We start from the raw sequence: 22,785 nt of genomic DNA, 5'->3' as shown, positions 1-22,785 counted from the left end.
CAAAGGAGGTTGGAGCCAGGTAGGGGTTGGTCTCTTCTCCCAAGGAACAAGTGACAGGACAAGAGAGAGGAAACAGCCATAAGCTGCCCCAGGGAAGGTTTTGGTTGGACATGAGGAATAATTTCTTGCCCTTGCTTGGCCCAGTGTGCCCAGGGCAGTGGTGGAGTCCCCATCCCTGGAGGGGTTTCCAAGCTGTTGAGGTGTGGTGCTGAGGGCCATGGTTTGGTGGTGCCCTGGCAGTGCTGGCTTCATGGTTGGACTCTGTGATCTTAAAGGTCTCTTCCAGCCCAGCCCATTCCGTGACTGCACTGCCCAAGATGAGCCCAGCTCTGGTTGGTCAGTAGTCACCAGCAGTGAGATGCCCAAGGAGCAGCTGATGGTGGTGGTTGCTTTTAGGGTCGTTCTTTGGATCCAGAAATCATTTCAGTGTTTTACTCTGTTCAGAGCTGCTGTCGCCCTCTGGTCTGTAGGGCAGAGGTTGGATTGCTCTCCAGGAGGTGGCTTTATGGGGCTGGCACATGCTTCTGTGGCTGACAGATGTTAGCAGCAAGGTACAAGTTGACTTTTGAGGTGACCAATACTACCTCTGCCTGTAACTACTCAGTGTCAGGCCTTGCTAGGAGACCTGAGGTGAGGTGGGTCTGAGCACAGGGTGGATATTTGGAGCTTGTCCTGGGTGTAGGAGCTCAGTGTGTCCCCATCTTCTCTCTAGCCGAGGAGGCAGCTCCATTGAGATGACTGATGACAACACTGCCATCCGTGCCCTGACACAGTTCCCTCTTCCCAAAAACCTCCTGGCCCAGGTGATTCAGATCGCCACCTCCTCCTCCACGGTCAAGGTAAGGTGCTCCTGGAGCCCTGCCAGGGATGGAGCTCAACAACTCCAACTAGAATCAGTTTTTTGGGGGGGGGGGGGGGCACCTGAGAACTTGGGATAAGATGGGGAGTTGAAACCAGGGCTAGAGAAACCAGCCTGAGGAGAAAGGGGAAGACTTTTTGTGTTGAGAGTTGAGAAAGTACCTTAGTAGAAGCATGAGGAATGTTGCCCCTTGAGGGCAGGGCCATGGACAAGGTGGAGGCTAATGAAGGAGGTCATTGCTGGAGGTGCCAGGTCTGCACTTCCCTGTTGATCTGCCACAAAGCTAAACTGGTGTTGCTGGGAGCAGCCTCTCCTGTCTGTGCTGGTGGAATCTCTCCACACTACCTTCTTGTCAGTATGGGGTGCTCCTCCTCTTGAGGTCTATCACCCACCAGCCTCCCAGACTTCATGTGCTCACCAAAGAGTAGATGTCCTCTTGGCTGTAGGCCCTCAGTGACGTTCTCCACGCAGCTCTGTGCTGCTTGGCCGGCACCTCGTGAGCTGGAGGAGATGCGTTCAGGGCATCAAGCCTTTCCTAGCACCCAAACAGCCCTGAACCAACTCAAGCTCTGGTAAAAGCCCTGGAGTTGTGTTGCTGTTGCCCCCAGCCACGCTGGTGCTGTGCCTCTCTTCCAGGAGTACATGCAGTTCCGCACGGTGGGCACCAAGACCAAGATCTGCAAGCTGACGCTGCGCTGGCCCTGCCCCATGACCTTCGCCGCCAAGGGCCGGCGCAAGGTGGAGGCAGAGAACAAAGCAGCGGCTCTGGCCTGCCAGAAGCTGAAGGTGAGTGGTGCTCCTGGGGCCAGAGCAGATGATCCTCACACCTCACTCACCCAGTCTGGCCTCTCCCAGCTGGTCTGAGTGGAGGCTTCACTGGCAGGGACTGTGTCCAGTTCTGGGCCCCTCAGTTCAGGAAGGAGGTTGACTTGCTGGAACGAGTCCAGAGAAGGGCAACAAAGTTGGTGAGGGGCTTGGAACACAAGCCCTATGAGGAGAGGCTGAGGGAGCTGGGGCTGCTTAGCCTGGAGGAGAGGAGACTCAGGGGTGACCTTATTGCTCTCTACAACTACCTGAAGGGAGGTTGTAGACAGGCAGAGGTTGGTCTCTTCTCCCAGGCAACCAGCACCAGAACAAGAGGACACAGTCTCAGGCTGCACCAGGGGAGGTTCAGGCTGGAGGTCAGGAGGAAGTTTTACACAGAGAGAGTGATTGCCCATTGGAATGGGCTGCCCAGGGAGGTGGTGGAGTCACCATCGCTGGAGGTGTTCAGGAGGAGACTTGACAGGGTGCTTGGTTACATGGGTTAGTTGATTGGGTGGTGTTGGATGATAGGTTGGACATGATGATCTTGAAAGTCTCTTCCAACCTGGTTTATTCTATTCTATTCAAAGAGTGGTGGGGAACTCCAGTTGGGGACTGGTCACCAGTGGGATCCCCAGGGCTCAGCACTGGGGCCAGTTCTCGTTAATCTTTAGCCATAATTGGGATTGAGGCTGCCTTAGTCAGTGTGAAGATGACACCAAGCTGGGTGGGAGAGTGGATTATCCGGAGGGATGTACAGAGGGATCTGGCCAGGCTGGATCAATGTGGGGAGGGCAGTAGGGTGAGGTTCTGCAAGGCCAAGGGCTGGGGTTGTTGAGCCTTGGGAAGAGGAGGCTGAGGGGAGACCTGGTGCTCTCTAGTTCTTTGAAAGAAGGTTGGAGCCAGGTGGGGGTTGGTCTGTGCTCCCAAGGAACAAGTGACAGGACAAGAGGAAATGGCCTCAAGCTGCCCCGGGGAAGGTTTATTTTGGACTTGAGGAACAATTTCTTGCCCTTGAGGGCTGCCCAGGGCAATGGTGGAGTCCCCATCCCTGGAGGGATTTCAAAGCCATTGAGACATGGTGCTGAGGGCCATGGTTTGGTGGTGCCCTGGCAGTGCTGGGCTCATGGTTGGACTCCTTGAGCTTAGAGGTCTCTTCCACCCCAAACCTTTCCATGGCTCCCCAACTCCCTGACCCACCTGCTCTCTGTACCAACACCTCCTGTGCTCTGTTCATGTCTGACTGGTTTTTGTTTCCTCTTTTCTAGAGCCTGGGCTTGGTGGACAAGAACAACAATCCCCTGAGCCATGCCATGTACAACATGACCTCGCTGCGGGAGCTCGGGGAGAACCAGCGCAAGCCCTGCCACATCAAGGTCCCCGAGGCCACCCTGCGCAAGATCGAGAACTACCTGAACCATGTGAGGCTTGGCACAGCTCTGAGGGCCTCCCTTGGCAGCAGCTGCACGGGGGCTGAGAGCTTCATCTCCACGTGTTGAGGGAATTGGCAGCTGGAGAGTTTGCCACAAAACCTGATAGATTATGTCTGGGGAAGGGAGGACCCCTCCTGGGTGGTGGGGCTGCTCTCAGTCCATCCCTGATGTTTGTCTGCATGATGTGGCCTTTGGGATGTGGCGAGGGGCAGCTTTGGTTTGGGTTCCTTGGGGGCACTCCCTGTCACAGCAGGAGTGAGATGTCCAACATCTCATCAGTGACCTGGATGAAGGGTTGTTGGGGATGTTCAGCTGGTTTGCTGATGGTACAGAACTGGGAGGGGTGGCTGACCCCCCATCAGGCTGTGCTGCCATCCAGTGAGACCTGGCCAGGCTGGAGAATTGAGGGAGAGGAATCTCCTGAAGTTCAACTAGGGCAAGTTGGAGGGTCCTGTCCTTGGGGAGGAAACACCTTCTGCACCAGGACAGCTGAGGGCTGACCTGCTGGGAAGCGGCTCCAAGGGGAAAGACCTGAGAGTGCTGGGGGACAGCAAGTTGCCCATGAGCAGGCAATGTGCCCTCATGGCCAAGGTGGTCTTGGGGGACATGAAGAGTGTGGCTAGCAGGTTCGGGGAGGCTCTCAAGCCAAACCTCCCTTGGCACAGCTTGAGGTTGTCAAGGCTCTCAGTCCCCTTGCCCAGGTCATTGATGAAGACCTTAAAGAGAAGCGGTCCCAGCGCTGGGCCCTGGGTCACCACTCGTGACCCTTCAGTCCCTCTCGTCCCGGTGCCCATCCTCTTGTCTCTCCCAACTGTCTCCATCTTCCTGGCAGTATCCGGTGGACATCAGGGACGCCCGGCCCCGGATTGCCGATGACATGATGAACCTGAGCAAGGAGTCTGGCGCCATCAGCGACGCCATCACGGGCAAGACCTACATCCCCATGCTGGAGGCGGAAGAAGTGCGCCTTAGCCAGAACCTGCTGGCCCTCTGGAAGAGGAGAGGATCCTCCTGGCAGGAGAGCCACCCGCTGCCGGTGGACCCTCACAAGGACACCATCCTGTCGGCCATCGAGCAGAACCCCGTGGTGGTGATAGCGGGGGACACGGGCTGTGGGAAGACCACCAGGATCCCGCAGCTGCTGCTGGAGCACTACATCCTGGAGGGGCGCGGCGCCCGCTGCAACGTGGTCATCACCCAGCCGCGCCGCATCAGCGCCATCTCCGTCGCCCAGCGCGTGGCGCAGGAGCTGGGGCCCAACATGAGGAAGAACGTGGGCTACCAGGTGCGGCTGGAGAGCAAGCCGCCCGCCCGGGGAGGGGCTCTGCTCTTCTGCACCGTGGGCATCCTGCTGAGGAAGCTGCAGGGCAACCCCAGCCTGGAGGGCGTCAGCCACGTGGTGGTGGACGAGGTGCACGAGCGGGACGTCAACACGGATTTCCTGCTCATCCTGCTGAAGGGCATCCAGAAGCTCAACCCCGACCTGCGCCTGGTCCTGATGAGCGCCACGGGGGACAACCAGCGTTTCTCACATTACTTTGGGGATTGCCCCGTGGTTAAGGTGCCAGGCTTCATGTACCCGGTGAAGGAGTACTACCTGGAGGAGATCCTGGCCAAGCTGGGCCGGCACCGACACCGGCACTACGAGATCAAGGTGGGTGTGTTGTGGTGGCGAAGCTCTTCCCCTTGGATGAGGAGCTGCTTCTGGTCTGCAGCAGGAGCTTGGCCTTCTGCCCTGTGGTTGGTGGGCAGGGTCTGCCTAGCTTTCATTCCAGGTGAACCCTCTTGAGGTCAAGTCAATAATGAGGCTTCACTGTTCCTCTGGAAGGTGCCCTCCAGCTGGGTGCTCTTGCTGTGGCTGGTCCTCCTTAAATCATGGGTCCTGAAGAGGCAGTCATGGAATCAGAATGGGTTGGATTGGAAGAGATACTTAAGCTCATGGAGTCCAACCATAAACACAGCACTGCCAGGTCACCACCAAATCATGGCCCTCAGCACCACATCTCCACAGCTGGGAAACCCCTCTGGGGGTGGGGACTCCACACTGGGCAGCCTGACTCAGGCCTGCACAGCCCTGAAGGGACAGAAATTGTTCCTCATGTCCAACCTAAACCTCCAGATCCAACCTGAACCTCCAAATCTTTGAGGTTGTCAGGGAGCCCTCTAGGTATTTTCTGGTCCAGAAGCTGCCCTAGATGATGGGGACAGACTCTTGATCAGGGCCTGTTGTGACAGGACAAAGGGTGATGGCTGGAACTGAAAAAGGGAGACTCAGACTGGAGAGAAGGGAGAGATGTTTAACACTGAGGGTGGTGAGAGCCTGACCCAGGTTGGCCACAGAGATAGGAGATGCCCCATGCCTGGAACCATTTCAGGTCAGGTTGTTTGGGACTCTGAGCAACCTGCTCCAGTTGCAGATGTCCCTGCTGACTGCAGGGGGTTGGACTGGATGAGCTTTGAAGGTTCCTTCCCACCCAACCCCATCTGAGATTCCATGACTAGAAATTCTCAGCCCACCTCTGGCTGAGCAACCATCTGGTCTGTCAACCACCTCTGGTTGCCTCCTCAGCAGACAGGCTGGGGGTGTCCCATTGCCTTCAGGGTGATCTCCTCATGGGTGGAGTTTTAAGCTGGCCTGAAGAGGTACCAAAGGATCCCAAACTGCTGACCCATGTGTGGAGGGTTTGAAGTCTCTGGTGCAGGTGGCTCACTTTTGTCCACACAAATGTCATACAAATGCTTGTTCCTTGTTTGATGGAGTCAGACACATCTCAGTTGGCTTCCAAGTCTGGAGAGCAGGACAGGGACTCACTTTTCACTGCTCAGCAGAAGGAACTGGCAGCAGTTGTGACCAGAGCAGGTTGCAGATGGAGCCAAACCCATCTCATGATGTTGCTGGGCATTCTCCCTCTCCAGAAGATGTTTTGGGGTGCTGTGTGCCATTCTGCTCTCTGCTTGATGATAGCTCATTCATCTCCATGTGTCCTCTCTTGCCCAGCAATCAGATGATGAATGTGTCCTTGATCTTGATCTGATCACTGACCTTGTGCTCCAGATTGATGCCCATGGAGAGCCAGGTAGGTTCTGCCTTGTCCTCTTCCTTGTGCTGGGAGGGGGAAAAAAGCGAACCCTGCAGGGAAAATGTGGTGCTGAGGTGGCCTGTGAGAGGCCACCTTGAATTCCTGTTGGGCAGAGGGGTCTGGGGCAGTGTGGGGAGGTGAATGTGGGGTTAGGAGAATACCCCAGACCTTGAGGCCCTGCTTTTTGTTTGGGTTCTTGGGCTAAAGAAGCCAAATCCCTGTGTCTCCAGCTGGGAAAAGCTCTGGGCTCTCCAGGCCATGGGATTGGGGAACCCTTTTGGTTGGGAGTGAAGGTTGCTGGTTCTTAACCCTTGCTGTCTTCCAGGTGGGATCCTCTGCTTCCTCCCTGGGTGGCAGGAGATCAAGGGGGTGCAGCAGCGCCTGCTGGAGATGCTGGGCTCTCAGAACAGCCGGTACCTCGTCCTGCCAGGTGAGAGGGGCAGCTCCACACCTGCTCTGCTCAGGGGGCAGGGAATGGGGAGGCCAGGGGATGGAGAAGCAGCTGGCAGTGCTGGTGGATGTGGAGTCCCAACTTGCCAAGACCCAGCAAGGTGCCCTCGTGGCAAAGAAGGCCAGTGGTGTCTGGAGGGGCATGCAGAAGAGTGTGGCCAGCAGGTCAAGGCCAAGCAGCTCCTTCTACTCTGCTCTGCCTTGGTGTGGCCACATCTGGAGTCCTTGGTCTCGTTCTGGGCTCCCCAGTTCAAGAGAGACAGAGAACTACTGGAGAGAGTCCAGGGGAGGCTGGGAAGCTGCTGAGGGGCTTGGAACATCTCTGTGAAGAGGAAAGGCTGAGAGCCCTGGGGATGCTGAGTCTGGAGAAGAGCAGCCTGAGAGGGGATCTGCTCAGTGCTCAGCAAGAGCTAAGGGGTGGAGGACAAGAGGCTGGGGCCAGACTCTTGCCAGTGGTGCCCAGAGACAGGACAAGGGGCACAAAGTGGAATGCAGGAGGTTCCATCTGAAAAGGAGGAGAAATTTACTTGATGTGAGGGTGCTGGAGCCCTGGAGCAGGCTGCCCAGACAGGAGACTCCACAACCTTCCCTGGAGAGCTTCCAAACCCCCCTGGGCATTGTGAGCCTGGGCAAGCTGCCGTGGGTGCCTCTGCTTTAGCAGGGGGTTTGGACTGGGTGATCTCCAGAGGCCCCTTCCAGTCCCTACCACACTGGAAGGAGTTCCAGGTCCTTGCTGATGACCATTTTTGCCCAGGTGACAGCCTGTGACAGGTCACCCATTCCTGTGCTCCCCGAGCCAGGGAGCCATGGGGAAGCTGCAGACGTGAATGGTGGGACCAGGGAAACCCTGGTGGGGCCGTGAGGCTGTTGGGGTTTGGAGGTGATCAGGGTCTTGCTGATGCTGAGCCATAGGTTAAAGGAGCTGCAATGAGGTCTTCCCTCAAGAGGTGTGGAAGCTCCTCCCTGGGGTCTGTCTGGCAGAACATGGCTGTCAACATTCAGGAGCGGTGTCCCCATCCCTGTGTCTCTGGAAGCAGGAGGAGGTGGTGGTCCCAGGAGGCTGAGATCTCTGCCCACCATGGCCTGCTAGCAGGGAGCAGCAGAGCAGGGCAGGGCCTGACTCTGGGTTTGTTTCCTAGTGCACTCCAACATCCCCATGATGGACCAGCAGAACATCTTCCAGAGGCCTCCGCCGGGCGTCAGGAAGATCGTCCTGGCCACCAACATCGCCGAGACCTCCATCACCATCAACGACATCGTGCACGTGGTGGACAGCGGCACGCACAAGGAGGAGCGCTACGACCTCAAGACCAAGGTAGGGAAGCTTCCTCTGCTCCAGCTGCATTTGGGCCACCCTGCACAGCAGCACCTCAGGTGACACGAATGGGCTGATGCAGCTGCTTCCCAGCTGCGCTGCTGCGTCCCTCTCTGGGGCAGTTTGACTCATCAGAGTGCTGGTCTTGACCCAGCTCCCCTTCAGCTGCTGAGAAGGCCAAAGTCTGGGGTCTCCAAAGACACACTACTGGACTCAAGGATCTTAACAGTCTTTGCCCACCTAAATACTTCTGTAATTCCATAATTTAAGGCAAATCCTGTTCCCTTTCCATCTCTGCTAGACCTTCTGTGGCTTCATAGTGTCTAGAGGACCTTAGAAAGTCCCTTCCAACCCAAATCATTCCCCGTCTCTTCATCCTGTTGCTCCTTCTCCTGTTCTGTGAAGAACAGGTAGAGCCAGGTGACAGCTCACACCTTGGGCCAATTTCAACCCAGTCTGTTTGCTTTTGCCCAGTTCACCTCACTGATCAGATCGTGCTGCCAGACTGCTGTGGGGAAGGCAGGGACCAGGCTCCCCTGTGAGGAGCTGCCAGGGAGCTCCACGAAGTGGAGCCAAGGCAGGTGTCCAGCAGATGGCATCAGGGTGTCATCCATACACTGAGCGGCTCAGGCGTTCCCCCTGCTGGAGACCAGCCTTGCAAGGTGCAGAGAGCAGGAAAGGCCTCCCATGTCCTTCAGTGGAATGCCACTCACTCCAGGAAGGACATTGAGGAGCTGGAGCAGGTCCAGAGAGGGGCAACAAAGTTGGTGAAGGGTCTGGAGAATAGTGCTGGTGAGGAGCAGCTGAGGAAACTGGAGGTGTTTAGTCTGGAGAAGAGGAGGCTGAGGGGAGACCTCCTGGTTCTCTCCAACTCCCTGAAAGGAGGCTGGAACCAGGTGGGGGTTGATCTCTTTTCCCAGGGAACAAGTGACAGGACAAGGGAAAAGGGCCTCAAGTTGCCCCAGGGGAGGTTTAGTTTGGACATGAGGATCAATTTCTGCCCCTTGAGGGTTGTCCAGAGCTGGCTCAGGCTGCCCAAGGCAGTGGTGAAGTTCCCATCCCTGGAGGGCTTTCAGGGCTGTGGAATTGTGTTGCAGAGGGCCATGGTTTGGTGGTGCCCTGGCAGTGCTGGGCTGATGGTTGGACTCCATGAGCTCTTCCACCCCAACCCATTCTGTGGTTGCTCAGCCATGGGGAGTCTCGGAGGTCCGTGGACTGGCTGGAGAGCAGCCCAAGAGGACAGAGCTGTGAGAGCCTTCACACCTGGTCCTTCTCCTCCTAGGTGTCCTGCCTGGAGACAGTGTGGGTGTCCAAGTCAAACGTGGTGCAGAGGCGAGGCCGTGCCGGGCGCTGCCAGTCGGGCTTTGCCTACCACCTGTTCCCTCGCAGCCGCCTGGACAAGATGCCAACCTACCAGGTGCCGGAGATCCTTCGCACCCCGCTGGAGAACCTGGTGGTGCAGGCCAAGATCCACATGCCAGAGAAAACAGTAAGCACAGCAGGGGTTGCAGGAAGTGTCCTGCTGCAGCTGCTCCCACAGCCATCAGCAGGACAAGCCCCGGGTGCTGAGCAGCTCAGGTCCTGCTGAAGTGCAAGGTGGGAATGGCCAAGTGGCCTAGACTGGGCTGAGTCAAATGGCCTGAGGCCTGACGAGCTGCCCCAGGGGAGGCGCAGCTTGGGCACGAGGAACAATTTCTGCTCCTTGAGGGTTGTCCAGGCCTGGCCCAGGCTGCCCAGGGCAGTGGTGGAGTCCCCATCCCTGGAGGGGTTTCAGAGCCTTGGAGATGTGGTGCTGAGGGCCATGGTCTGGTGGTGCCCTGGCAGTGCTGGGTTCATGGTTGGGTTGGAAGGGACCTTTAAGATCACATTCCCTGACTCCCTGTCTAGAAGGCTCATCGAGAATGGGCAGGGCTGAGCTCATCTCCTGTAGGAGAACCAAGAGGGAAGGCTGTGTGGGGGATGGGGATCTGGAAGGGTCTCCCAAAGTCCTTTGTGGAGCCAATGCCGTTGTCCCTCTTCCCTCCCCTGCCCTGCTGCAGGCAGTCGAATTCCTCTCCAAGGCCCTGGACAGCCCTGACATCAAAGCTGTGGACGAGGCAGTGATCCTGCTGCAGGAGATCGGTGAGTCACCGCCGTGCCCTCTGGGGTGGGGGAGGGTTTGCTGCCTGACCATGGCAACTGGGAGTGGGCAGAGGAGCCAGTGGCACACACTGGGCAGGACTGGCCCTTGATGGGGGTGGCAGCTGCTGGGGACCTCCCAAGCCACACTTGCAGTGATGTTTGATTTCCTGCTGTGCTTTCCTCAAGAAATGGGGAGCACTTCAAGGGGGAGATGACAGAGGAAGAAGGGAAGCTGTCACCAGGAGCTGAGAGCTGGCCTGTCTCATCATGGGGCTGTCACAGCCTCTTCTTTAGCCTCGGGTCCCTCGGACCTGGCAGCTTGTGGGTGCTTGTTGCTGGCACCCAGCCACATCCCTCTCCTGGAGGTCACCCCAGATCCTCCAGAGGTTCTCCTGGCAGCCCCCTGAAGCCACCAGCCACCGTTGTGGCCATGCTGCGGGAGGCAGTGGAGGAGCCCTCAGCGGTGTCTGCGTTGCAGGAGTGCTGGACCAGCGGGAGGCCCTCACCACCCTGGGCAAGCGCCTTGCCCAGATCTCCACCGACCCTCGGCTGGCCAAGGCCATCGTCCTGGCCTCCATCTACCGCTGCCTGCACCCTCTGCTGGTCATCGTCTCCTGCCTCACCCGAGACCCCTTCAGCAGCAGCCTGCAGAACCGCGCCGAGGTGGACAAGGTGAGGAGCGGCGCCGGGGGCTGGGAGCGGCGCTGGGGCCGGGGGCGGCGGGGGGGGCAGGGGGTGGCACTCGGCTGACTCCGCGGTGTCTGCCCCCAAGGCCAAGGCTGTCCTGAGTCGGGAGAGCGGCAGCGACCACCTGGCCTTTGTGCGGGCGGTGGCCGGCTGGGAGGAGGTCCTGAGGCGCAGGGACAGTCGGGCCAGGGACAACTACCTGCAGGACTACTACCTGTATGGCCCCAGCCTCCGGTTCATCAACGGTGAGTCAAAGCCCTGCTGCTCCTCACCGGGCCCTGGAGAGGGGCAGGGACATGGTGCAGAGCCGGGTGGGCATGGGGCCGGCCTTGGCTCTGGGTGCTGGGCTGGACAGACCTCCTGTCCTGGCACAGAGGCTGAACCTCCAAGGACAGCTGGTGCTGCCCTGCTGAGGTTATTCACTCGTGGTGGGGTGAAGGAGAAGGTGACTGTCATGCCCTGGGGCTGTCTCCTCCCTGTAGGCCTTGTCAAGCAGTTCTCTGAGAACCTCTATGAAGCCTTCCTGGTGTCATCTCCATCTGACTGTACCATGCCCTCATCTGTGTGCAACCAGTACAGTGAAGAGGAGGAACTGGTCAAGGGTGTCCTCATGGCTGGGCTCTACCCCAACCTCATCCAGGTACTAACTTACCTCTGCCATCACTCTCTTGGGCTGCCTGGTCCCGGCAGGGAGCACAGGGAGCTGTTGAAGTGCCACAGACACCTATGGTTTCCTGGGAGGGTGTCCCTGGGCAGGCTGGCTGCTACTGCTCCTGTCCCTGCAGCCCTCCTGAGCAGAGGCTATCCCAGCCTGGGCAGGTCATGGAATCATGGAATGGTTTGGAAGAGATCTTCAGGCTCATGGAGGCCAGCCATGAGCCCAGCACTGTGAGATCACCACCAGACCATGGCCCTCAGCAACACAATTCCACAGCCTTGAAACCCCTCCAGGGATGGGAACTCCACCACTGGCCTGGGCAGCCTGGGCCAGGCCTGGACAACCCTTAAGGGGCAGAAATTGTTTCTCATGCCCAACCTAAACCTCCCATGGGGAAACTTGTCCTGTCACTTGGTTCCTTGGGAGAAGTGATCAACCTCCACCTGGCTCCAGCCTCCTTTCAGGGAGTTGTAGAGAGCCACACGGTCTCCCCTTGGCCTTTTTTTCTCCAGACTGAACAACCCCAGGTCTCAGCTGCTCCTCAGCAGCTCTGTTGCACTTCTCTGAACCTGCTCCAGCACCTCAGGGTCCTTCCTGCAGAGAGGGCCCCAAAACTGGCACCAGCATTGCAGGTGCTTGGGTTCTTGTAGCTTGGTCTGGAAGCCTTTGAGGTGGCATCTTTCTCCTCCTGTTTGTGTTTGGTGAGCTCCCCATATGTACTTTGCCACCACGCCGGGGCTCATGCAGGGGGTTGAAGCTAGATGGCCTTTAAGGTCCCTTCCAATCCAACCCATTCCATGAATCCATGACCATTCCTGCCCCTGCACACACCTGGGGGGCACAGCTGTGGGGACAGCCAGGCTGGCCCTGGTGGCCCGTGGCTGCTGGCTGAGCAGGTGTTGGAGCTGCTCCTCTCCTTTCAGGTGAGACAAGGCAAAGTGACACGCCAGGGGAAGTTCAAGCCCAACAGCTACGCCTACCGGACAAAGGCCGGCACCGTGCTGCTCCACAAGTCCACCATCAACAGGTAGGTCACCCCCGGGCCCTGGCACCGTGGGCTGCGCCGGGGACTCCGGCCCCGCCTGTGCCTGAGGGAGGTCTTCCGCTCCGCAGGGAGGCCTCCAAGCTGTACAGCCGCTGGCTGACCTACTTCATGGCCGTGAAGTCCAACGGCGGAGTCTTCGTGCGGGACTCCTCCCAGGTGCACCCCCTGGCCGTGCTGCTCATGACCGACACAGACATCCACGTCCGGGGTGAGTGCCGCGGCAGCCGCGGGCGCCAGGCCCCCGCCACCGCCATGGCCACAGCCACCGCCATGGCCACGGCCCCCGCCGCGCCCCAGGCGCCTGCAGCCTGCAGGGTGCTTGTCCCTCGTCTCTGCCTCAGCAGCTCTGCTCCCCCCCTTGCCCAGGAGCTCTTCCCTCCTCCTTTAGCCTCTTGCTTGGCATGAGGTGCTGCTGTAGCAGGGCACAAAGGTGATGGGCTGGGAGATGTTCTGGGCTGTAGCTCTGCAGGGGGACAAGGAAAGCGAGCCCCAGGCCAGCCAAGCAGGGCTTGTGCTTGGAGGCTCCTCCTTGGGAGACGAGGAGTTGGGTTTGGCTCCAGCCGTGGCTGGTGTGTGGGGAGGAGCCAGGCTTCTCCTCATGGTTGTGTTCCTGCAGCCCCTGGGCTTAGTGGTGCTGCAGTTGGTCACCTCCTGTGGAAAACCAGGAGGATCCCAGTATGTGCATCAGTCCTGCCTGGCTTTTGTGGGACCTGTTTGGCCCAGCTGAATCCTTCAGCTCTGGGTTAAAATGAGTGTGGGGAAAAGCTACACTTGCCCAGGTGGTGGTGGTGAAGGCCAGGAGACCAGCACAGCTGAGCCAGCAGTGCCCATCTGCCAGCCCAGAGCCATTCATGGCCTGGGCTGATCCCCAGCAGTGTGGACAGCAGGTGGAGGGAAGGGATTCTGCCCCTCCGATGTGTTCTGCTGAGACCCCCTGCAGTGCTGAGGCCAGCCCTGGAGTCCTCAGCACAGACTGGGACCTGTTGGAGCAGGGCCAGAGGAGGCCACAGCAATGATGGGAGGGCTGGAAGCCCTCTGCTGTTTGGCTGGGCTGAGAGAGTTGGGGTTGTTCAGCCTGGAGAAGGCTCCAGGGGGACCTTCTGGTGGCCTTTCAGGACTCAGAGGGCAACAGGAGAGCTGGAGAGGGACTATTGTTGGGGGTTGTAGTGATGGGACAAGGAGTGATGGTTTGAGCTAAAAGAGGGAGCCTCAGACTGGAGAGAAGGGAGAAATGTTTGAGAGCGGTGAAAGCCTGGCCCAGGTTGCCAGAGGGGTGGGAGATACTCCAACCCTGGAACCATCACAGGTCATTTGGGGCTCTGAGCAGCCTGCTTGAGTTGCTGCCTGCAGGGGTTGGGCTGGGTGGCCTTGGAAGGTCCTCTCCCGCCCTAACAGCTCCTTGTGCCCGGGGAACTTGTGGAGGCTCCAAAGCTGGCAGCGTCCCAGGCCGGGCTGGCTGAGGCCTGGAGCGGGCTGGGCGAGTAGAAGGTGGCCCTGCCCAGGGCGGAAGGTCGGAGCACGGTGACTGGTACAGGGCCCTCCCCCACCACCGCCCTTCCGCCCTTCCCACCGCCCCCCTCCCACCTCCTCTCTTCTTCCCCACCAAGACGACGGCTGGCGAGCGACGGTGTCCCTGACGGACAGCGACCTGCTGGTGCTGGAGGGGGACTCCTACACCATCCGCCTGCTGCGTGACTTCCGCCTCTCCCTCTCCAAGATGGTGGAGACCTGCCTGTGCTACGAGATGGCGGCCATCCCCGGGGACCTGCACCACCAGCACAGCCAGCTGCTGGACATCCTGGTGGATCTGCTCAAGGGGCCCCCCGGCAGCTTCGGCGCTTAGGCTGCGGCGGCCGGAGCCGGCGCCGGAGGATTCTGTGGGGACTTGTAATTTGTATAAAGCTGTTGAGAAAGGTTTATTTAAATAAAGTTCTATTTATCCCTTGTGACGTCATCTCTCGCCATCCCCGAAGAGCAGCGCCGGCCGAGCCTCCTGCATGGGCACCGAGGAGGAGCCGCGCCGCGCCCGCCCAGCACGGACACCCGCCCAGCTCCGCCCGCACCGCGCCCGCAGGGCAGCTGCCGCCGTCCTCTGCCCCTCCCCACAGGGCGCCGGAGCTGCTCCCAGGCTCCAGAAGAGGACGGACCTCCTGGCTCCAGAGGAGGACAGGTGTCCCAGCTGTGGAAGAGGATCAATGTCCTGGCTCCAGAGGAGGACAGGTGTCCCAGCTGTGGAAGAGGATCAATGTCCTGGCTCCAGAGGAGGACAGGTGTCCCAGCTGTGGAAGAGGATCAATGTCCTGGCTGAGGAGGACAGGTGTCCCAGCTGTGGAAGAGGAGGATGGATGTCCCAGCTCCAGGCGCCGGGCAGAGCGTGGATCCAGCACAGCTGCACTGCAGGGAAGTGGACCATGGTGGTGGACCTTCAGTGGTGATCTTTGGTGTGGACCTCACTCGGTGGAGGGTGATGCTTCTCCGTGGTGACACTCGATGGAGGATGGTGAGCCCCTGTCTCCTTTTCCCACGGCCGGAGGAGAGGAGCAAGCCCTGAAGGTGCTGTCTGGATGTGACATTCCTGGTGGGGTCTGCAGGCTCTTCCCGTGGCCTGTGAGGCCTGCCTGGCTCCCGCCCTGCCCTGGGCTCCTCAGCCTCTGGCCTTGAGATTTTTTTGCTTTTTGCTGTTCTTTCTTCTGCTGGTGCCATGGATCCTGGATCCCTGCAGCCTGTGCCAGGCAGGATGTGGTCGGCCCACCCGTGAGTGTCTCCTGCGGGAAGCCGAGAGCTGGGCACAGGACCCCATCGGATCCCCGGGGAAGGAGGATCCTGACGGGAGGAGAAGGCAGGAGCTGGATCCCAGCGTGGCCTTGGGATCCCTGCGGAGCCAGCACAGGGACCTGCCTGCCTGTGCCTATGGACAGTACCGGGGGGCAGGGGGCACAGGGGCTGCTCCCTCAGGGAGGGGTGGGGGTGGCTTGGCTGCTGCCCCCCAGCTGCACTTGGGGCTGGCAGTGCTGGGTTTTGTTCACCGTTTCTTAGCTCTTTGTACCCAAATCACAGCCAGGTGCTGGGGGACCACAGCCCCTCAGCCTGATACAGGGGGGCTGATCCCATGTGTGCCCCCTCCCCCCAGAGTGAGGGGGTCCTGCCCCGGCAGCACCCCCCAGGCTCACGGGGCGGGGGCCACGCTGGGTTCCCTCTGGCTTCCCTGTGAGCTTGAAGCTGAATTTCCTGGGTCTGGGCCTCTGCTCTGGGACCCTGGGGGCTTGCAGGAGCCCCAGGGGTGCGGGGCTGGGGATGGTGGGGTGGGGGAGAAGCACAAGGTGTGTGTGGGGGGTGGTTTCTGGAGGTGTTTCTGCTCCAGCTCCCCCCCAGCCCCACGCCCCTGGGGCCCTGGCAGCCCTGCAGCTTGTGTTCACTCCGACTTCTCATCTTCATTTCACTTGCTTGAGGTTGTCACTATGAGTTGAGCAGTGTTTGTTTCTTTTCAGCCCCTGTAAATGGGCGAGTTCCAGGCGGTGGGGAGGGGAAGGGGAAGGAAAAGGGAGGGGGGGGGGGGGGAGGTCGTTCCCCTTCCGGCAGGTTTGGAAAAAAAAACAAAAAAAAAGACAAAAAAACCCAAAACCAACCCAAAAAAAAGGACAAAAAAAAGAAAAAAGACCAAAAAGACAAAAAAAAAACAAAGGAAAAAAAAAAGAAGCCTTTCAGCTATTGTCTCCATGGTTCCAAACTCGTGTGCTGTTGGGATACTTCCGTGGCTGTTCTGTGATTCTGGATCTTTTTACAAGCTAGAGTAAAGACAATAAAAAGGGGTAGAGTAGTGACGCCTGCGCGGCTGCTGCGCCTCTCATTTCTGCCTCCTTCCTCCCCTCTGCCCCCTCTCCTCCCCCCAGCAGGGCCTCTCCCCCTCCCCAGGCTGAAGCTGCAGGGGTGCTGGCGAGGAGCGTTCAGAAGCGGAGAGCTCTTGGGGTTGACAAAGCTCTCCCAGGTCTTCACCCCACCCCCACCCTGGCCATCAGACCATCTCCTCAGGGGCCGTGGCCGCACCTCTCCTGAGCACCTCCAGGCCTGGTGCCTCCCCCACCTCCCTGGGCAGCCTGTTCCAGTGCCTGAGCGCCCCTGCAGCACCGTGCTGTGAGCTGTGGAGTCATGTGAGGATTCAAACAAGAGCAGCTGGGCTGGTGGGACACAGCTTCATTCCTGTGGCCTGCAAGCTCCCTTCTCCCAGCCCCTGCTCCCCACCCCTTTGCACGCCCTCTAGGGAAGCAGACCATGTGAATCCGGGGGGGGAGGAGGAGTGGTTGGCCTGACATGGACTGAGTGATGGGACAAGAGGAAGCAGCCTCAGGTTGCCCCAGGGGAGGTTTTGATTGGACACAAGGACCAATTTCTGTCCCTTCAGGCTTGTCCAGGCCTGGCCCAGGCTTCCCAGGGCACTGGTTGAGTCCCTATCCCTGGAGGGGTTTCCAAGCCCTGGAGCTGTGGTGCTGAGGGCCATGGGTTGGTGGTGCCCTGGCAGTGCTGGGTTCATGGTTGGCCTCTGATCTTCAAGGTCTCTTCCGCCCCCTTCCCTGACTCCATGGTTTGGGGTCTGGCCCTATGGGTGTGCAGCCGCAGGGGCTGGGGGCAGGTGGAGGAGAGGGAGGGGGGAGAGAGGGTGCAGGGCTGGGGATTCTCCAGGAAAGCTGCAGCAGCAGGAACCTGCTCCAGGAGTGAGAGGAAGGAGGGTGGAGGGGCCAGCCAGCCTCCAGCAGCAAGGGGCACTGGGGAGCTCTTGAGCACACCCTGGTACTGCAGGTGCCTGGGGAGGGGCATCCACTGCAGCCTGGCTGATCTTGGGGGATGGGAGACAGGAGCTGGCACAGGGGGGTGGGCAAAGCCACTGAGGGTCAGACCCCCACCAAGGGCAGGGCTGGTTAGAGGCTCACACCTGGGCCCTATGCCAGCAGGCAGGTGGTGGCCCCTGGAGCTCCAGGACCTCCTGCTTGCCCTGGAGCTGAGCTTGGCTGCTAGACATGGGGCAGGCACAAGGGAGAGACCCTGTCAAGGCTGGTGCCAGAGCCAAGTGTAGGTGTGCCAGGGGCTCTGCCTGCTGGTGGCACCAGAGGCTGGTGGTGGCTGTGGGAAGATAGTGGCAGGTCCCTGGTGCCCTCTGAGCCCTGACTGATGAATCAGGGCCAGGGAAGGGGAAATTGCCCAGCGGTTTAAGCTGTCAGAGATGATAAAATTCCTTCTCTGTGGCTTCCTCTGCCAGCAGTGAGCCATGGGGGGGTCCTGGGACCCTGCCTGGCTGTCCCACCCCCCAAAAAGCGCCGAGCCAAGCCCAGGAGGAACATCTAGAAGCTTTATTTCAACCCTTTACAAGATAAGAATCACAACATCAAGTCAGGAAATGTTGCTAAGGAGACACAGTCTGACAGCCCCGCGCAGGGGGCGAGACAGGCAGAAGCTAACCGGTGGGAATTCACCCCAAAGCAGGAGGGGCTCTGCCGCGGTGCCCCCTCCCCACCCTGCCCGCAGAGCTGCTGTTGTCTCAGGCCTCACCACCCCGCCCCCTCGGCACCACCCCAGGGTGACACAGGGGTGTCCCCCGCCCCAGCAGCGGTGGCACCCCCGAAGCGGGCAGCGCGATGCCACCGCCGCCAACCCAGTGAGAGAGAGCCATGGGACACGGCACGCTGCGAGCGCTCCACGCACAGCAGCCCGGGAGGGGAGGTGAGCACAACCATCCTCCTCCTCCTCCTCCTCCCCACCTCGCCGATGGGGACCCTTCTCGAGTGCTCGGAAGGGGCCGGGCTGAGCCGCGCAGGGTCCCAAGCGCCTCAGGCCCCCTCCCACCGTCATTTCCCCACCGCCAGGGCCCGCGGCCGCCGCTGCCTGTGGGGTGCGGGGAGCTGCGGGGAGCTGCGGGGGCTGCTGGTGCTGGGGCAGGACGATCACGGCGGGTGCAGGACGGAGCCCCGTGTCTGGCTCTTGCTCTAGACACCAGCTGGTGACCAGCGAGGCCCGAGTGAGGGGGAGCTGGGGGGCAAGCGCTTACTCTGGCTGGATTTTGGGTGGTGGGGGAGGAAGGAGGGACCGGGGGGTGCTTCCCGCTGCTGCCTCCCTCCCGTGGCCCTTCCCCTCCCCCACCCGTGGGCTCTTGGGTGATGTTTCTGCCAAGCCTGGAGGCTGCTTTAGCCTCCCCACGGCTCTTCAGGTTTCACAGGGACAGCGTGGAGCAGCCGTGAGCGGCTCAGGGTGGGACGGCACGGGAGCCTCTGTCCCCCCAGCGCTGTCCCCGTCCCCATGCTGCCTCCCGAGGGGAACCCCACACTCTGCCCCAAACGACACGAACACATGAGGAGGGTCCCCGAGCCCCACGCGGGGCCCACAGCGAGGGTCAGCGTAGAAAACTACATTCATTTGGGGGTCAGGACCCCGACCCACGGCCAGGCAGCAGCAAAGCCACTGCCCCCCCCCAGCCCCTGCCCCTGCAGCCCCAGCCCCTGCGGCCCCAGCCCCTGCCCCTGGGTCACACCAAGGTGCTGGAACAGGAGAAAAAGCCCTGCAGTGCCGCTGATAGGCAGGGAGATGCCCGGCTCCAGCAGTGGGGCAGCCCATGGGGGAGTCCAGAGCTGGCAGCTGGGGAGGGTCCCCAGCCTTCAGAAGGGCCTTTGCTGAGCATCTTGCCTGCAGGCTCCAGCGTGCCCGGAGCTCCAGCGCCGCCCCTGTGCCTCACCCAGCGGGTTCTGAGCCCCACCCCCAGCTGCCTTCTCCCAGCTCTCCAGAACCAGCCCTGGGCCCCCAAGAGCAGAGTGCCACCAGGCACAGCCGCAGAGGAAGCCAAGAGCTGCAGGAGGTATCTCAGGACAGGGACAGGTACATTCAAGCTGCATCTCATTTTGCTGTCCCCCAACAGGATCTGCTGCCTCTCCCCACCCAGCTCAAGCCCCCAGCAAACCCAGTTCCATCCCCTGCCTTGTGCTCCACCAGCCAGCAGCTTCCCTGCAGCCCTCATTTCAGCTCTCGGCACCACCCAGCCTTTGCTCCCAACCTCTCCAGCTCAGAAGCTGCAAGGCCCTCTGCCCAGGCTGCTCCCAGGCACAGCTGCCTCCCAAAACCAAAGTCAAGTTAAAACCAAAACACCCCTGTTAAAACCAGAACTGCCCTAGAAACAACCCCCACGGCAGAGGGGAGCGGCTGGAGTTCGTCTGCCAGCTACACACAGGCACAACAAGTGTCAGAGCCGGTGGCACAGGAGCAGAGGGGCACTGGGAGATGCTGGGAGGGAGCTGTGCCCAGGCAGAGCCGGGGGAGGCTGAGCCCCAGGGAGCAGAGTGAAGCCGTGGGGGGAGGTGTCACTGCTGTCCCTGCACAGGGTTTGCTCCTTCCAGGGGGTTATTTGTTTGCAGTCTCAGAAGATAAAGTGCAGTGGTGCCACTCTGCCACCCTCCTGTGGCACCTGAACCACGACCACAACCTGGCTGCTCCCTGTGCCTGGAGCAATCTCACCCCCACCCACCCCGGGCACGGCAGCAAGAGGAACTTCCAGCCTCCCCCTCCTCGTTGGTTATTCACCAAAGCCACTGACACCTCCAGGCTCTGCTGTCCTCCACCTCCAGCACCAGCAGGTCCCAGCTGCTGAGCCCAGAGCTCAGTTCAGCCCAGGAAGGGGCAGGGAGGGGGCTCCAGGCACACCCTGGCACACCGACCCCTCTCCCAGCACCTTCCTGCCCTGCCCAGGAGCAGATGGAGGTTTTCTTGCCCCTGGTGGTGGTGGTGGTGGGGGTCAGCCTGCTCTTCTCTCAGCCCCTCTCCTCCAAGCTTCCCCTTTTGATTCAAGTGTTGGAAATGAAAAACAGAAATAAAAGTAACCCAAAGCCCCCAAAGCTGCAGCTGGTGGTCAGAATTTAGCAGCAGGGAGCAAGAAGGAAGCATCAGTGGGGGGCAGTGATATATACACGGGGTGGGGGGGCACACACATGCAGGTGGGGGTCCAAGCATGACAACAGGGCTCTGTGGAGAAAGGGGGTGTCCAGCCCCAGCCCAGGGGCTGGGAGGAGAGCTTCAGCCCTTCCCCAGCTCCAGCAGAGCCGCAGGGTGGTGGCAGGGGTGAGGTTAGTGCCGACTAAGTCTAGGGCTGGCCCCTGCAGCAGGACCACCGAGGCCACACAGCACAAAAAGGAGGGCAGGAGGTGACCCAGAGCCTGGGTTTGGGAGCAGAGGGGTGGGCAGGGAGTGGGTGGGAGAGGTGGGGAGGAGGAGGAGAGGAAGGGGAGGACGAGAGGGGGTCTGGGGTGGGTATATATAACGGCCCCTTTCAGGTGCAAATCTGCATTGGTGGTTTGAGTTTGCAGTCAGAGGAAGAAGCACTTCTGGGAGTGGCAGACGACTTGGATGCAAACTAGTCCATTTTAATGCCTTTTTTATTAGAAACCATGCAAACTTTTAATATAAAAAATACAAGTGCAAGAAGAACCTTGGTGTGTGTGAATGCAGCCCTGGGGCAGCGGCGGCTGCCCAAAGAGGAAAGTCCCACAAGCAGGAGAAGCTGCTGGCTCCCCCCTGCCCCCTTCTCCAACAGCACCTCCCCCAGCAGCAGGGTCAGGGCACTTCCAGCCCAGGGTTTTCTGTCTGCTTTGTGTTTGTTCTTTCTTTCTTTCTTTCTTTTTGTTTTCAAATTGGGTTTAAATCATTCTGATGACCCAGGAGGGCTCAGGTCGTTCTCTCAGTACCCATTTACACATCCTTAGTGTCACTGCCCGGCAAACGGAGCTCAGCCTCCCGCAGAAGGTCAACTTCCTACAGAAGGTCAACCTCGACCTCCTTCCTCAGCCACAGCTGCACCGCCCCAGCCAAGGGCTCTGCTGCCCTCCCAGCCCTCTTATCCTTGGGGGAGAGGTGGCCGACCCCCTCCTCCCCACCTCCACTCCACCTGGGTTCAAACCACCCGCGCACCACTGCAGACCTGCCTCTGCCTCCACGCGCTGCCCACGCCAGCCACGCCGCCACCGCCGCCCGGCCTCCGGCCCTGGCCCGCACAAAGGAACCGACCCCTGAGGCCCAGGAGGTCCTACCAAAGGTGGCCTCGGCTCTTCCAGAGCTTCTAATGACCGTCACCACCACATCTGGTTGCAGCCAACAGGGGCTCCACCTGCTCTGCTCCAACACGGTTTTCCCTTCACCACATCCTGGTGCCTTTCCTTTCAGCCATGGCTTCAGCCAGGGGCTGGCTCCAGCGTTTTAAAACAGTTAAAAAAAGAAAACAAAAACCCCAGAAGAGAAAAGAAAGCCCAGACCCCGAGGCCAGACCCTGAGCCCAGACCCTGAGCCCAGACCCTGAGCCCAGACCCCGAGGCCAGACCCCGCCACGCCGCCCCGTATGTCAGTAAGAAGCCAGCACCGCTCCTGCGCGCCTGCGGTGGGGGCCAGGGGACAGAACCGAGGGCCAGCAGCACCAGAGGTCACCAGCACGTCATCACCCAGAGTCACAACAGCTAAAACAGGCCCAAGGAGGGGCCGGCTAAGAGCATCCAACAGGGCCCAGCAGGAGGTTGGGGTTGAAATAAAACCAGAGAGAAGGAAGCTGAGGGCTCACCCCTTGGAGCTCCTTCCAGGCGTGGGACACGGCCTGGCCACCACCACCCGTCCCCCACACTGACACTCGACTTGGAGAAGGCCTAAAAGCAGAAGGGATGAGGCGCAGGGACTGGGGGGGAGGCAGGGAGGGAAATCCCTTTCCAGCCAAGAAGGACCCACTGGGAGCCCCCAGGGTCATGGGAGGAGCCAGCGCAGGCAGGGGGGCATTGGCCAGCGCAGAAGGGACACCGGTCTGGGCAGGAGGGACATCGGCCAAGGTAGGAGGGACATTGGCCAAGGTAGGAGGGACACGGGTCTGGGCAGGGGGGACACTGGCCCGGGCAGCGGGGACACTGGCCCGGGCAGGAGGGACACTGGCCCGGGCAGGAGGGACGCTGGCCCTGCTGGACACTGTCCTCCCCCCATCCAAAGCAACCGGTGGGTTACCAGAGCCAAGCTGCGTTACTGGGAGGGGAGCAGGTGGCAGCCGGGGCTGGGGGGGCAGAAGCCTTGCTGAGGAAGCGCTGCCAGGGGGGCCTGGCTGCTGCAGCAGTGAGGAGGAGGCGGCCGAGGCCGGGCGGTCGCTGCCGGACGTGCTACGCCTTGGGAAGTGCTGCTGGGAAGGGTTGGGGGGGGTGGAGACGCCGAGTTCCGCTCCGTGGTCTGGCCCAGCCTTGGTCTTCTCACGGAACCTCAGCTGGTGAGGGTCAATCTGCAGCGACACAAGGGCAGTGAGAAGGGGAGAGGGGTGGGGAGGGGTGGGGAGAGGAGAAGA

The 22,785-nt window shown here is 60.3% G+C and overlaps 2 protein-coding genes across 14 annotated transcripts in view; one reads left to right on the top strand and one right to left on the bottom strand.

The window, feature by feature from the left end:
• Positions 1-16,277, top strand: part of DHX30 (DExH-box helicase 30) — a 32,034-nt gene extending 15,757 nt beyond the window's left edge. For all 4 annotated transcript variants that reach the window (XM_068146124.1, XM_068146125.1, XM_068146121.1 and 1 more), the window contains 15 exons: positions 713-839; positions 1,496-1,645; positions 2,932-3,084; positions 3,929-4,750; positions 6,095-6,173; positions 6,502-6,606; positions 7,766-7,941; positions 9,224-9,430; positions 9,981-10,062; positions 10,541-10,734; positions 10,835-10,994; positions 11,232-11,389; positions 12,331-12,434; positions 12,521-12,660; positions 14,060-16,277. In XM_068146124.1, the coding sequence (XP_068002225.1) occupies positions 713-839; positions 1,496-1,645; positions 2,932-3,084; positions 3,929-4,750; positions 6,095-6,173; positions 6,502-6,606; positions 7,766-7,941; positions 9,224-9,430; positions 9,981-10,062; positions 10,541-10,734; positions 10,835-10,994; positions 11,232-11,389; positions 12,331-12,434; positions 12,521-12,660; positions 14,060-14,295 (2,893 nt within the window). In that variant the 3' untranslated portion in view covers positions 14,296-16,277. The remainder of the gene's footprint in view (positions 1-712; positions 840-1,495; positions 1,646-2,931; positions 3,085-3,928; positions 4,751-6,094; positions 6,174-6,501; positions 6,607-7,765; positions 7,942-9,223; positions 9,431-9,980; positions 10,063-10,540; positions 10,735-10,834; positions 10,995-11,231; positions 11,390-12,330; positions 12,435-12,520; positions 12,661-14,059) is intronic.
• A 1,502-nt stretch (positions 16,278-17,779) lies between these two features.
• The window catches only part of MAP4 (microtubule associated protein 4), a 135,881-nt gene continuing 130,875 nt past the window's right edge, over positions 17,780-22,785 (bottom strand). For all 10 annotated transcript variants that reach the window (XM_068146117.1, XM_068146116.1, XM_068146113.1 and 7 more), the window contains one exon: positions 17,780-22,722. Coding sequence is in view for 1 of the 10 variants with exons in the window: in XM_068146111.1 (XP_068002212.1) it covers positions 22,718-22,722 (5 nt within the window). In the remaining 9 variants the exon portion in view is untranslated. The remainder of the gene's footprint in view (positions 22,723-22,785) is intronic.

Source organism: Melanerpes formicivorus, unplaced genomic scaffold (genome assembly GCF_026170545.1).
Source record: "Melanerpes formicivorus ecotype bairdi unplaced genomic scaffold, bMelFor1.0.p_v2 SCAF_13, whole genome shotgun sequence".
NCBI classification, from domain to species: Eukaryota; Metazoa; Chordata; class Aves; order Piciformes; family Picidae; genus Melanerpes; species Melanerpes formicivorus.
Note: the sequence above shows the minus strand (reverse complement) of the source record. Positions and strands in the feature narration are given on the sequence as shown.